The 15,564-nt window shown below is 44.5% G+C and overlaps 1 protein-coding gene across 1 annotated transcript; it reads right to left on the bottom strand.

The window, feature by feature from the left end:
- Nucleotides 1-7,585: 7,585 nt before the first annotated feature.
- Nucleotides 7,586-12,409, bottom strand: BARHL2 (BarH like homeobox 2). Its single transcript, XM_034779459.1, has 3 exons — nucleotides 11,729-12,409; nucleotides 9,957-10,182; nucleotides 7,586-8,467 (listed from the first exon to the last, which is right to left on the bottom strand). The coding sequence occupies exons 1-3, from the start codon at nucleotides 12,285-12,287 to the stop codon at nucleotides 8,155-8,157; spliced, it is 1,098 nt and encodes a 365-aa protein (XP_034635350.1). The 5' UTR covers nucleotides 12,288-12,409; the 3' UTR covers nucleotides 7,586-8,154.
- Between the last annotated feature and the right edge of the window lie 3,155 nt (nucleotides 12,410-15,564).

Raw genomic sequence — 15,564 nt, 5'->3', positions numbered from 1 at the left:
AACGATTTAAGTCAAGAATCCCTTGCAATCGCTTTTCTTTTGATATTGCTCACTTCGCATCGTATTCAAAGTACCAGCAACGTTCTTTCCTGTTACAAATATCCAAGGATGAAACCCTGAAGTCAGTGGCAAAACTCCCATTAACCTTAAAGGAGCCAGGGTTTTCCCTAAGTATCCTTTGCATGAAAGTGACTGAAGAATTGTGGAAAGGACAAAGATGGCGTTCGTTTCACAGGCTTTAATGTCCAACCAAAGCCATATTTAAATACAAAGAAGTACCTTATTTTTAACCCTACCCTCTTAGCTAATGGCAGCAGACAAGTAAATTACCAATTTTTACATGTCACCTTAAGGTTTGCTTCTTAGAATCGTTAAGTTTTACAAGATGGGCCACTTGATTCATCCAAAGAAGCCATCTACTTAAATTATGACCATGTAAGTGCATATGCTGAAAACGTCTCTTTGTATATTACAGAACTTTCCATTCTTTCCACTTTGGATGTCACCTTTTGAATCCACTTGAATTAATGACAGAGTCCGCCCCTCCCATGTGAGCTCTAATTATCTAAACTGCATTTACCCAACTAGAGTACTCCTTATGCCTCATGTAATGGGGTGGGGTGATCCATTCTCATCGACTTTTATCCTGATAAATATCTTTTAGTGAACAACTGCTCTAGGAAGGTGACAATTCCTGCACCTTCTAGGAGTACAATTACTCCATACTAGCCAGAGCAGGTATTGTGCAGCAGAAGGAAATGAGTCATAAGAAACAGTGTCTGTTACCCAGTAAAGGTAGAGTTCTAGGGTGGATATAAAGTGAGGCCTTTACCAGTAGGAACCAGGCCTGGCTGTCATTTCATTCAACCTGTTCTTCAAAACAAAAAATATTTCTGTAAATTCAGGATTCATAACAATTGAAAAGAACAGAAGGATGAACGTTAATGAAACTTAGGAATAAATGCATGTATAATGGCAACATGGGCCAGAAACAGAGCCTGGAAAAGTTTGCATTATTCTGTAGTACACCTTGACTGAATGCAGCCTGGACTCATGGTTACTCAGTGGAAGAGAGAGGTTGACCAAAGCACATTTTTGAATATAGATTTTGTTGGAGAGTAAGCTCTGTTGCAGATCAATCCATAAAGAATCATGATAATACTCATCATCAATTAGAACTGTAATGATTTGGAATAGAAACTAGAAGTAAGTGACTCTCCTGTAATTAACAGATGTCAAAGCAAAGCAAGTTATTTTTATCCCTTTGAAATCTCTGTTAATTTTTGGGACATGCGTTTTTAAGTTTCCATTAATAGAACGGCTTGTGAAAAATAGGCCATATGAATATGAAAGTGATATTTTAATGTGATGAGGGCTTTGTTAGAATATATTTCCAACTGGTAGTTTTGCTCCAGCTAAAGCCACAGTTGAGAATTTTCCAGCCAAACAAATTTCTGAGTCTTTAGTCAATAACAGCAGACAGCAGGTCAGATCAAAGTTCAGAGGTCATATGTAGGCATATTTCTGAAAACAAGTAAAATTATAAACAGAAGGTTTGGCTTCTGCCTGCCAATTCCTTAACAAAATCGTTAGCACATTAGGGTCATTGCTTACTTACCAGGCAGTTTCATGCTATGGGATTAAGTTATACTTTGATTCCATGATATAAAACCTTATCAAAAGTTTGGAACAAACCTTGCTGGTTTTATACCACTTCTGTGGGATTATCTGAGTATAGGAGAAAGGATTTGGCCCCTTACTTCTTCATAGAAGTTGTCCAAGTGTCCCAGGGGGCAGCATCTAAGCCACTGATTTAAATGTAGTCTTTTCCACCAACTGGTGAGGTGGGGAATGGTTTGGCAACTCTCACAGATCACAGAGACCCTGGTTTTATGGCATAATACAATGAAAATAAAACGTATTTAGTCCTACACCTAAAAGATTATACACAATCCATGCTTCATCGCCACAAGGCGATGCACTATTGCACTAGGGTATGAGCCACTTTCTTAAAATTGTCATCCTTTCTACCAACCACCTAAAATAGTTCAATATCCACCCAACTTCTGCTACCTCGGAATTTTTTAATAACAAATGATCCATTATCATTGCATTAAATCTCTACCACAATAAGGATTAGTTCAAAAGGTGATTTACAAGGTACATTGCTACAGAGGTGTCATTTGAATGTTGGCAAAGGGAAGCACTGGAAAGGGGAGAAAATCCCAAAGATTAAAAACAAGAGTTAGGTTTTTCAGTGTGACGCTCTGATTCATAATCTGTATGTAGGCTGTATTTAACATAGTGTATTAACACTTGCTGTGTAAACCAACGTGCCAGCAAACATCTCTTGATCATGACCGCTAGTATATTCCTGACTGCCCCAAAGCACACAACCTCTTCAACTACCGATGTTGAAAGAGCTGCTATAGACTTTATTGGCCAACCCAGAGAATGCTGCTGTAACCCCCAAACATAAGATCAAGGACTCAGTATCAGAAGCATTGAATTAACTATTCGTTGGGGAATCTCCCCCAATCCAATCCAATGAAATCATCCAATCCATTCACCTGCAGATTCTTGTTCCGAAGAAATCTGTCACCATATTGTTTTCTTTAGTTTCCCTACAGCGATGGATAATCTGATAATCAATGTAGGTAATAATTAACTATTGTGCAGGATTCTGCTGCTGTACTGCCTACCCCGAGAACAGAGACCGCAGAGATATTTAATGCCAGAAAAGAAAGGAATCCTACACAAAAGGGTCTGATTGCAGGAAAACTCAGACATAAATCAACTGGCGAGTTTGGGTCAGCTGGGCAGGGTGAAATGCTCTACAGGCATTTTTTGTATTTATAGTTCTTCAAAACAAACCATGAAAATCCCAGCCCCACATGCGCATTGAGAGGAACTGGCTAAATGAGGGTGGGAAAGGACATCTCCAAAGAAATATTGGAACAGATTCTGATCTCAGACACACTGGTGTTAATCCGGAGTGACTCCATTGGCGTCACTAAAGTTAAACCCCAGTTTTAGAGCGATGAAACGGAGATCAAAATCTGTTCCATTTCCCTTTCCTATAAAGTGTGTGTGGGGGGCGGGATTTGATGAGTAACACACGAAAACGCTTAGATTTTTCTGTGTCTAATATCCGTGATTTCATCCCATAAGAAAGTGAAATAAACAGATGAGGAGTTTAAAGAGAGATCAAACACAAACAAAGCGAAGGGATTTTTCGGATCACTCAACCTCTTTTTTTGTGGCTTCTTTTTACTCTAATTCTTTGAGCTAACGATATATGAGAAGAAGCTTTTAAAAATTATTTTGAGCTGCAGCGGTCCTTGTGTTGCATTTCCGGATAGCCGAGGTTTGGTTGAACGCATGAGTGTTGCTTCGTTTATGATCGTCAATCCGACAGTTTTGATCGTGGAAGTGAAAACACGGATGGTTTTATAGCAAATTGAGTCTGTCTGAGATTGAGCTGCTGCTTTATTTCAGATCTTCATAATCGTTTGCCACCAACTTGTATAAAATCGTCTTTGCCTAAGAACTTATTAAACAGTGATGGTTTAACTTGATTTATGACTGAGAACTACTTACCCAGAGATCTTTCAAATTACTTGCACTGATCTGAAGATTTTGTTCTTTGGAATGTGACCCTGTTCGGACTTAACAGCTAATCAGGAAATGCTACAAGAGAGCACTTTGTAACACACACACACACACACACACACACAAATAACAACAGGTCCTGTAACTTCAGAGCCTTCGGACCCAAGCGCGCAGTTGCAGTGACTGCGCCGGCCCTAGGAGCTGTCTCTGGTGCTGCACGCGGCTTCTCTCCACCGCGCACCGCAGAGCCGGCGCTGAACAGGACAGAGATCCCTGGGGGGGGAAATACAAACACAGATGTGCCATCTCAGGCTAGGGAAACACAAGAGCCGCTCTGCCGCGTGCAGCAAATTAAAATGTCTCCCCGGTTACTTTGCACGATAACTGAATGATGGGCTCTGCTATTACAGGGCCCTTCTGGCCCCTAGGGAAACTCCCTTAAGTCCGTCAGAGCTTTGAGATGTTGGCCGGCAGGATAAGAGAAGGGGGAACGCAGCTCTCCTCTCTGCCTCAACTGGGGTGCCGGTGCCAAAGGAGGGCGCGCACATTACACGCATGTTTGAGGCGTGGGAAGGGAACGCGTTGAGCCTTTTCGGGTGTCAGTGGTAGCAGCTGAGAAAGGCCCCTCTGCAGGGCGCCAGGGTCTAGTGACTGACCCAGTGTCTCCAAGGGGGAAAATAGCTGTTTGGGGGAACAGGTCCCTGGGCAGCACCTAACCTCTTGGAGCTGGGATTCCACAGCAAAGCAAACTCAGAGAATAGCCCTGGCACGCTCGTGTGTGTGTGTGTGTGTGTTCGCCCGCACTCACTCGGGGGGAGAAGCCAGCCTGTTCCTGGGACAGATTCAAAACAAAGATTAATTTCAATAGACAGCTAGATAGCATGCAAGTGTACAGAAATTCTTTGAACCCACTTTCTGTTTATATAACTAATGGGTAAACGCTAAAGCACTTTGAATTGCAAATGGTCAACATAAGGGATGGCGTTCTGCTTTCAAAAGATTGTCTTAATCAAATGGCTATACGAGAACAAACTTTGTCTGAATACGGGGAACGCATCTGAAATTGTAAAATATTTATTTAACTGGGGGACTTCAGAAAACTCTTCAGTGAGGTAAAGAAGCAGGTTCTACTGAAGCAAAATAAGTTAGTAGTTGACTGGAAAATATTCCACTAGAAATGTACAAATGCCAACAAAAAAATTAAAGAAAACTAATCTTCCATCGAGTCCTCTCTATTTGCGGAGGTGGAGCAAAAAAAAAAAAAACAAAAATATTTACATATCTATTGGGTGTATTTGCTGGAGGCAATGAAATCAAAGCAACAATCTTTCCTTTGCCAACTCCTTGGAAATCAATTATTTTACGCAGGCGATTGTTAGTCAAAAAGAAAGACCAACTTTGCACATTCACAACATTGCGCCAGGACTTTTTGTACTGGTTGATTGAATTTAAATGAGTACGCATCTGTAGCTTTTAAAACATGTAACTGAGTCCTTTCTTCTAATGAAAGCCTATTTTAATTAGCTTCAGAAGCAAGCAAATGCTTCTAATGAAGTGATATTTTTCATAATTTAAACAAGGAGCAGTCAAAATTACCAGCAAGTGCGCATTTAAATTTAACTTCAGGCATGCTTTTGTAACATTTGGAAAAGCGAAAGAAATGCTTATCTTAAACCGTAGCTATTCCTACTCAAATCCTGCTCCCTTTACACACACGGAGAGAGGAAGGCGAGCAGGATTTCCCTTAAAAGTACATTTCACAAGTTGTCTAACATTCCAAAAATAAAAAATGAAATATACATTCAAACACATTTCCTAAAATCCAGCAGCAAAATCATCTTTCTTTAAAAAAAATGTTTCCTTTCTTTCTAACAAAATGTTTTTTTTTAAACTTTGTACTAGTGAAATCCTGAGGTGAGAGAAATACAAAAAAAAAGTTTAAATAAATTAAAATGCGATGCAAACTGGTATTTGAATTCTGCCATAACTTTCCTGATCGAACAATGTCATTTTGAAAGCCCAGCTGACTCGTTTCTGCAGTAGAGAAAGGACAACTCAGGCAACACAAGCTATTCTGTCTAAAGTTCCCCCCCCCCTTTGTTACTTTCAGAATTGATGTAGGTAAACGTGAACAAAACGAATGGTTGGGGTTTTTTTTAGTAATATTAATGAAGCCAATGGAATCATCTCGAACTGGTTTGGCTCAGCTTTAAATTAGCATTATTTTAAACATGAAATGAGTTTGTATTATTCTTGGCTTTGCACACTTCCTAGGACACTAGTGCATTCTAATGTGTGCTCGGATAAAGGGCTCTTTAGGGTAAATGTAATGGCCCGAGTCCCAAATTACTGAGAGCCTGTTCCTAGTCCTAAAACTAAATGATGGGGGGGTCACTCTTATTAATTTCTAAGACCTAGTAAGAAAGGACTCGACTGAGTCTGTCGCCTAAGCAGGGCTGCTGCTCTGTATAATGTCGCTGGCCCCTGCACAGACGCTGGGTAATTGTCAGAGTCCGCTGTGACAAGGGCAGAAAATGAGGTAGGCGTTTCCGAGCCCTCTCTCCCCTTTTGTTAGATCAAGGCAGAGGTCAATATGGTTTTAACGCAAATTTATTAGCAGAGAAATCAGCAAACCATTCGCTAATTAGCAAAGCCCAAATAAATGTGCCCGCAGGCTCTCTCTTTGGAGAGTAAACGCACAGCACCGAGCCAGCCCAGCGCAGCCCTGGGAGGCGGCCAGAGCACTGGACTTGATGAATGTTTGATAGGTAATTGTTGTATATCTTTCCAATTGCAAGGGAGGGAACAGTGTTGTGTTCACCTCGGAAGGCTGGGGCTGGCTCGCTCCGAAGGCTGTGGCAGGCGGACAGCGGCAGCCAGGCTGCAAATTACAACCTGTGACTGGCTGCCGCTCCCTGCCTCTCGCAGGGCCTGGGAGAAAGGCGAGCGTTTGGGGTGTTTACCTTCATCTCGTTTCAGTTTTCCTAGGTTACCTCCCCAGGCCCGCTCGCAAGGTCAGCAGCTCTCTGCACGTCTCCCCCTCCCCTCCCCCCACTGCGGAGCCTCTATTGGCGCTTGGGTTTAGTCAGGTCCATAGCTGGCACCCCCGCACCACAGCGGGAACGTGCCACTGAGGCGGGCTCACCCCCGAACGCAGGGCAGGATTGAAGAGCGCTAAAACAAAAGGCAGGACGAGATTTAAGTGGGCTCAGCCGGCGCGGCTCTGGTTGAAGAGTGAAACTGGCTAGGAGAGAGAAGATGAAAGATTTGTACGGTTTTATGGGCTAGATCTGGCTCCATTCTCTCTCTCTCTCTCTCTCCTGGCTCCTAATTGCTCACAGTCAGCCGCCTCGCGCTTGCTGTCTGTCCTGCTCGCTTCTCCCGGGCATTCTGCTGCTCTGGGACAGCTGCTAGGCTAGGGACCACATTCCTGTTTCCCAGGCATCAGGCCACCCAACCTTGCAAGCCATTCAGTTTCCTCATCAACTTCTTAAATATTCAGGAAGGGGAGAAAGGGAAAAATACAGAGAGAGAGAGAGAGAACAGACCACAGCTACCACTTGAAACCGCAGCAAAATGATCATTTCAAAAGCATCTGTCTGTCCCCCATGCAGCTCCGGAAAGACTGAATCCCGCAAACAAAAGAAATCACCACCCTATTCTCTTAATCATCAGCTTTTTAAAAAAACACCCGACGATGTCTAAACTAAGGGCTCGCGTAGCAGTACCTGGGAGGGAGGACTTTAAAAATATAGCAACCAAACATAAAAATCTTACAGATCATTGAACAGTGGCCCTAAAACGACGGGCTGTTTTTCGGACCCGAATTTCTTGCATCAGTTAACTTCAGTAAAATTAGCTTACTTAGATTTCCACTTTTTGTTACAAAAAAGATAGTTTATTTCTTGTTTCTTTTTCTTTTTTTTTTTTTGTAATTTTCAGTCACAAAAAAAAAAATCTATCATTTGTCACCTAAGCATTTATTTTACTGAATTCAAAAAGACATGAAAAGGGAGAAGGGGGCGAAATCATGTATTTTTTTAGTAAGGTATATAAGTGAATTTTTGACAACATATAATAAATATGATATATCACTTCGCACTCAGTCTGTTCAAATGTACATTTCCTTTCAGATTACGGAGCATGCCACTTTTCAATAAGAAAAAAGGTCATGAGAAATCAGTGCAAAGTTCTCCGTTACCCCGGTCTTCCGCGCTGTGTGACGGGAGGTTTGTTCTTTGTATCCCTCTGTGCTCCGGAGTCTCTGCTGGCTCGGGTCCGGCTCCCTCCCTCCCGCTGTCTCTCCTTCCGAGCTCCTGGAGGTTTGTTCGATGGGTTTGTTTCACTTACTGGATCGGCTCTGGGTTCATGGTTCTAAAGTCCCTGCTCTGATGGAATCGTCTCCGTGGCTGGCTCTTGGCTGCCTTCAGAAGCTCCTGGCCCCCTTTCATCTCCCCCTCAGTTGCTTAGCTCCTGCTTTTGGTGGCCGGTTTTTATTTGGGGGGAGTGGTGGGGGCTAGTTGCTGGGACAGCGGTGAGCTCTCACCGGGGGTGCGGGGTACCCGGGATAGGGTTGGCCAAGGGGTTGAGCGCGGGCTGACCCCCGGGCCCCAGGCCGTGGATGAGCACGCGGGGCACCAGGGGCCGCTGGAGCTGAGGGTGCGGAGCTGGGGGAGTCCGATACATGCTGCTGTACATGGCGGCCGCCGCTGCAGCCGCTGTCGTGCTGTCCATGCTGCCCAGCAAGCTCGGGTGGTAGAAATAGGGAGAGGGGAACATCCTCTGGAGAGCAGAATAATTCCCAGCTTCGGCCAGCAGCTCCAGTCCCACCGCCGTCTGCCGCTTCCACTTCGTCCTGGAAGAGAAGGAGCACACAGGTCTAGAGCTAGCACGGAACCATCCCCCTGGCGTTGCTGCTCTGTTTCGAGGGGCCGAACGAGTTCCCCAGGGATGTGAACCCTAAATCCTACTTGTCCTTGCCCCTTCTCCTTCACACACACCCTCCTTTGCAACTAGAATGTCTGCTCCGCCATTCGCTAGTCCCCTTGCAAACAATTCAATGTGGAAATCCAACCCAGTTTCCCTGGGTTTAGCCACACGCACAGTAAAATAAAATGAAACCCACGGGACCGTTTCCCCTTCTGTTTGCAGGCTTTCAGGAGTGCGACTTTCTAAAATCGCAGGTGTCTGTGCCTTCAAACTTTGCAGTGTCGCGGAAACTGAAAGATTGATTGGTCCTGCATCCGAAAAACTGAACTAAAAAAAAGAAAATCAAACCGTTCGTGGAGCATAAAGATGCAGGAAAATATCTAACAAAGAAAGGAGAAATGCTTTCAGTTCTAGATGGCAAGACAGCAGAGATCCCCGTTATAAAAAGATATTGACTATTAGTTTGGCAGAATGTTTCTAGCGGCACACACGGTATTTTCACTCTCCTGACACAATATTTCAACAATTTTATTTCCTGGCCTTTCCCCCCCTCGCGAACTCCTCCCTTTGCCAAGCCCCAGCGAAATGCCTTGTGAGATCTGAGCTGGTGGATACACACACACTGCAATCCCAGCAAAATTAATAAACATGGCGCCCTGTTTAGATTGGATACAAATGACACTAATGTTTTCCGACAGAATTAGGGTGGCTGAAACCGTATGTAATGAGACAGAAAATTATGGCAAAGATGACAACTGGACGTAGTTTTCCAAACCTAGTCAGCTGCGATTAGAATACACATACAATTGCCTCTTTTGGCTTTACAACGCGGACAAATGGAAACCAAGCACATTTTTTTTAAACTAACACATTTTACAACTTGATTTCCTAGTCACTTTGCTAATATCACACACGGAGAAATCCTTGCAAACGCCGTGATTTCCAAACGGGCTACAGAGGCATGCCAAGAGCAACACTGCATAATGAGATTTCAGTGGGATTTCTTTGCCACTATGTTCCTGGGACACAGGAAGAATAATATGTCCCCAGTTTTGTAATCAAGATTTGGCCATTATTTATTCATGTGTGTATTCGTTCATATTGATATGGTCTGCTTTATTAATTAGCTATGGCTGAGACTACTTTGTTGACTGACTAGATTGTCAAGTACAGGCGCCTCTATGGCTTTTCTTGGCCTTTCCTTGAGAACGATAGCCTTGAGTAGCCAATAACACTATATTTTTATTTCGCAGATCTCACTGATATTGACTAGAGAGGTGGGGAGTGTTTCTTCCCCCGGCCTTCAGTCCGTTTAGCTCAGACTATCTGAGCAGCAACTCTGTTTTTAGGGGCTTTGGGGAAATTGTTCTGGGGGGGACGGGACGGAGATCCTTGACTCTGCCCGCCTCCCTTACCTCCGGTTCTGGTACCAGGTTTTGACCTGCGTGTCGGTCAGGTTGAGAGCCGCAGCAAGGTCCATGCGGTCTTGCACGCTCAAATACTTCTGCCGCTCAAAGCTCCTCTCCAACTGATTGAGCTGATGGTCCGAAAAGGCCGTCCTCGCCTTCCGAGGTTTCTTCGCTCGGACTGGGGGGCTATCCCGGCTACTTGTAATCTCCCGATCGCCTTCTTCTTTCGTCCCTAGGAACAATTCACAAGCATAACACTAGAAACAGGGTCTAAAGCAGCAACCCAAGGCTAGGCTGCTTGGGGTCTGGGCTCGGGGCAAAGTCGATTTCTTTATAGAGTTGATTATCATCTGACTGCTGCATTCAGGACTCCAAGGAAATCCCTTAATTTAGTTGATGCCTTTTCGTACCTACGTGTCTAAATGGGTTTGACAGGAAGGTCTGGCGATTTCTCTCTGTGCAGCCGATAAACAGTCCCCCTGTCTGGGGTAAGGTTTTTCCCCTTTCAGGTGCACTTGGGGCAGGTTAAAGCAAAGTGCAGAACAGCGAGCGCATCTGATGTGCTAATGCCTCAGACAGGATATGTCACCCAAGCACCAAGTTGAGCTCAAATTGCTGAGCACGTCGTGGTGACAGCGCTAAGATTTCCGGATTCTATTTGTCAACTTTGGTTTTTTTGCTGAAATGCTGGGAAATCGATATGTCAATCCATCTCTGTTTGTACCAGTTTTTGCAGCGCTCCTTGATCTTCCCTGCAGGAAGAACAATAATCTCTCTAATTGACCCACTGGGGAGGTTGGTGCACAAAAAAATCGCCAGACCAGACTGTACATCTGTTTTGGGCACTCTTATGCTAATGTTAAAATAGCAAAATGAATGGCACACATGAGCGTCTTTCTATTATTCATCGCACAACATTGCAAAATAGGTGAATGGCGTAAAATTAGGAAAATGTGTCCTCTCACCGCATAGTTTAAACTGTGCCTTGTGCAAAGCCATTTTGCAGAAAGCAGAGAATCCTTCGGCATTAAGGAAAAGGCTTTTCAAATAGCAGCTATCTTCTTAAATATAACCCCCACGCCCATACACACGCATATATATATTTAAACCAGGAAATATTGCAGACTCCGTAGGCGTACAAAATTCGAAAAAGAGAAATATCCCACCCCAGCATAGGAAAAGACTGTAACAATGTAAAAAGCCTTCTAACGTGATCTAGTGAAAAGTTCTTACCTACTTTTAGGTCTACTTGGAAATTTGTCCTATTAATTAAGTGCTGCTAAACCTCTGTGCTTGGGGTTAGAAAACATGCGAGTCATTTAAACGAATTAGCATTTAAAAAAGAAGAAATGTATTCAAATTTTAAAAGAAACAAACGTTCAAACAATTTTTTTTCGCCAAACAACTAACTTAAAAAAAGAGGGGTGCCCCAGCAAGAGAAAAAAAGATTTATCCAAGGATCTGATATTAAAAAAAAAATCAGAGACAATAATTTAAAGAGGATTGGATTTTACTGGTTTTTGGTGGGATTTTTGTTTTGTTTTGTTGTTGTTGTTGTTTTTTGTTATAGCTTCTGAAATATCAGAAATGTTGCCAGGGAATTGTATCGCTTTCCATAGCAAATTGTGCACAATACGGACCACTGGAGAGTCATATCATAAGGTTATTATTAATCAATAGCATTAGTGTTATTAGGAATAAAAGTGAAACCCTATCACGACAGGGGCCGCTAAAAAGCCATGGCGGAAGCGGTGGAGGCTGCGGGGTAATATACTCACCGTGGCATTTGAGATCATTCTGCGTATCGTCGCGTTTGTCTAGTTTGGTTTTGCTGTCCTCCTGCTCTAGTTTTGGCCTGAAGCTCTCGTTGGCTGCGTTGCCCTCTTGTTTTGGGGTGTGATGGGGAGAGACACTGGTGCTGTAAGGTGCACAAGCCGCCAGCGGTTTGCTGTCGCCCAAAATGTCTTTAATTAAAAAAGAAGAGGTGGAAGTCCTGGGGGCCGAGTTGCCCGAGCCCAACTGTTGTTGCTGTTGGGGTGATTGCTGCAAACTTTGTTGCTGCTGCTGCTGGCTGTGATGGAGATGGTGATGCTCTTGCACCAGATGCTGCTCGGGATGCTCCATGGTGACTGAGATGGGGGACGAAGGAGCCGTCCCTACTGTGTCTATCTCCGAACAAGGGGACGGGGTGGCCTGGTTTCTAAAATCCGCTGTCCTGGCATCGCTGTTTAGCTGGCGAAAGTCTCCGTTCATCATGCCGGGGCTGCCGGAACCGCTATTAGACAAAATCGTGTCTATTCCAAAGCTCGACCCGCTAGATCCTTCCATCGTGGCCATTCAGAGAGGCGCCTTCATCCCAATCCGGGGCTCGGGAGGCTCGAGTCAGCGCCACAATCGGATCAATACATAAAACAGCAACGAGAATGTCAGTGTCTTTCAAACAAACAGAAAGTGGTGGTGGGGGCGGGGGAGGAGGGCAGGGGGCTGGGATGGCGACAAGACGGGCTGGTGGAAGGGCAGCCACGGAACTAGGAAAGGAACAAGCCCAGCCGGGAGGGGGGGAGAGGAGGGGAAAGTTACCAGGGAAAGGACAGAGAAGGCGCGAGCAGCAGGTTCAGGTGCTGCGCTCAGACAGACACACACACACACACGTGGTGTTGGCCGTATTGTTCACGGGGCGCTAACGGAGCGTGGCCAGCCCGGGCTGGGTCGCCCTGCTAGGTTGCATCGCAGCGGGCGGCAGCCGCAGCAGGAGGCGGCAGGGCGCAGGGTGCCGGGGCCGCCGCCCGCCTCCGCCGCGGAGTTATTGAACTTTCTCGGGAAGTTGCGGCGTGGCGCAGGCGGCGGCGGCAGGAGACGCGAAGCGGGATGGACCCCGGCCACTGCCGCGCTCTTCCCAGTGCAGCCCAGCTCCTCTCGGCTCCAGCGACTCCCTCCCGTGACGTCACGGCCATTGCCAGCCGCGTCCCCCCTCCGCTTTATTATAAACCCTGGGTTTTTTCCGCCATCCGGCAAAAGCCCCCATTGGCGGCCCGCGCGGCTCTGGCTGACGCCGCGGAGCCGCAGCCAATGAGCGTGGGCTCTGGGGCCCTTGTCAATTTCAGAGCCGGGCTGGTCTGCTATAGAATCTCTAGGATTCCTTCTCCAGTCGGTCTCTAAATATTGTTACTGTGCGCACCGCCGCGTCCATCATCAGCCGTAGCAGCGGTGATAACAACCCCCCTTAGAAATAGCAGTAAAGTGCAGCGTGTGGGGAGAGAAAGAAAGAAAATGGTTTGTCCATTATTTTAAGAGGTGAGCTAGAGTAACAGAGGGGGGAGAAGATGATGGGGGAAAGGGCAGCATGGAAATCAAATGTAGCAATCCCAGCCCGCTCGACCCACTCTTTTGAAACTCACACGTGCCATAGAAACTAAGAAGCGTAGCAGACATCGATGAGAAAATAAATGACCAGGACCCCATCAGAACATAGGCAATAACTTTCAAGGGACTTGTTTCCTGGCTTCGCCTCCTGGTGTTTTGTAGTCCCTTGGCTAGCCTGTGAGAGCAGGTGCCCAGGTTTCCATAGCATGCCAGGTTGATGGGTAATGCTTTGCATTTATTGACTAGGAAATGGGGGGGTTCAGTTCTGAGCTCAGCGAAAAGGCTTCTGCTCTCCACGGGGGGAAAATTAGAAGGAGCGCGAAGCCTGTCAGGAAACTAGAAGAAGCCAATGCAGCACCCAAAACAGTCTCCAGTTAGAACATGCATGCCAATTAATCTGGATTAACTAATAAAGCAGAGGCACAAATGTCCTCACAGTTTAGTGACTCGGTTGCAGCCGTTCTGGCTTCCCGGAGTCCCGGGGTATTGGTTGGATTCATTAGCCCCTTTGTGCTCTCTAGGGTTTCTCTTGTTTTAGCGTTTCAGTTGGAATGGGAATAGTTACTGTCGATCCGCCTGGGACTGCAGGAAATTATTCCATTGGTTCTTCAGAGGGCATCAACTTGTGTTAATTTCTCTAGGACGACTCCAACCTGTCTCTTGTTGAATGTCAGAGTAATGGGAACTGCCAGTGACAAGACGTCGTATTACTCCTGATTAAGTACCGTGTCAACCTAATTAGCAGAGTAATTATAAGGTGCTAATGAATGATTCAAAGTTCTTTGAGTTACATTTTACTTCGAATTACCATTTTAAGGACCCTATGAATCTAAGGTAAACCGCGCTGGCATCACTGCCATGTCAGCCCGCAAGAATATATTTCTTACCACATCAAATGGCAATTAAAGTCTCTGAGCTTTTTCCTTAAGTTACATTAATTAAAAAATAATAAAGTAGGCAAAGGAAAATATATTTCAAAAATATTACATCAAGGCATTTTAATTATCTATGATTCTCCCTCCCGCCAAAAAAAAAAATCTTTTTTTTGCCAATCTTATACACTGAAATGAGTTTAACTGACAACGTGAAATCAAGGGATGGGTGGACTCACTGAGGTGGTAGAAGGCTTTTATGTGGGGGCTGCATCCTTGCCGATGGAAATAGATACAGGAAGAATAATAGAGGGACGTGAAACAGGATTAACTAACGTACGATATTTAGAGGCGTAATGTTCGCTGATAGCGTTAGACAATGTGCTAGATGAGAGGTATTAAAGCTAAAACTGACAGTTCAATAGTTCAGTGGAACGCCACAGGGAAAAAAAAGAAGAAAGAAAATGGGTAAATAAAGTACCTGAATCAGGTCTGAGATAATCTTCTTTGTGGACAGGTGTCTGTAGAGAGCTTTCTTTTTGTGAGTACAGAAAAAGATTTGCTGTGATGGCTCTTAACTGTTAGCTGAAAGCCTCATCTTGTTTTGGCTACCCCATCATAGCAAGCCCCTCTTTAACAATCTCCTGCCATAGGTCAAGCTGAGATTCATCGTAGTTATTGATGGATTGCTGGGTTAGGCATAAAGCAGCCTTAAAGGTCGGTATTTTTTATGATATTTATTTAATCATGAAAATTCCTGCATAAAACTACTGAGATAATTAATCCTATGTGCAGAAATGCAGCATTCATTGTTTTACATCTGTCCACCAGACCCTCTCCTCCTGGCATTTACTATTAACTGCCGAAAATATGTCACTGGATGGCAGTGATGACATTGGATAATGTTCTTTGTCGAATTTATACTTTAAAAAAATATTGATTTAGGGCATTATTTTTACGGATCTAAGCCATCAGCATTCCGCTGCGGTGCATTTCCTAAAGAAATATCCGCATTAAAAGTTGGAGGGAGATTGGTTCCACCAGGGAAAACACATAAAATATGAGACTGAGTGATAGCACAACAAAAATCAATTATTCCAAATCCTCTATAAATAATTCATTTCAGATTGTTTTTGTTTTGTTTATACGCCTAAAATGACTGAAGAGTGAAAAAACGCCTATAGCACAGCTTGTGTTGTGTGGTTAGAAATGTTATTGACTAGTAATATTTAACTACGCTGGCGAAGAAATCAGAAATTTGATCCCTTGGCTGAGGAAATGTAGAGGGGATAGCATTTATTCTGGTAAGGTAATCAAGCCATGCCAACATTTACATCTGCCCGCTTGCAAATAACCTATGTGGGATATAGTCTCTTAAT

Source organism: Trachemys scripta, chromosome 8, assembly GCF_013100865.1.
Source record: "Trachemys scripta elegans isolate TJP31775 chromosome 8, CAS_Tse_1.0, whole genome shotgun sequence".
Classification (NCBI taxonomy): domain Eukaryota; kingdom Metazoa; phylum Chordata; order Testudines; family Emydidae; genus Trachemys; species Trachemys scripta.
Note: the sequence above shows the minus strand (reverse complement) of the source record. Positions and strands in the feature narration are given on the sequence as shown.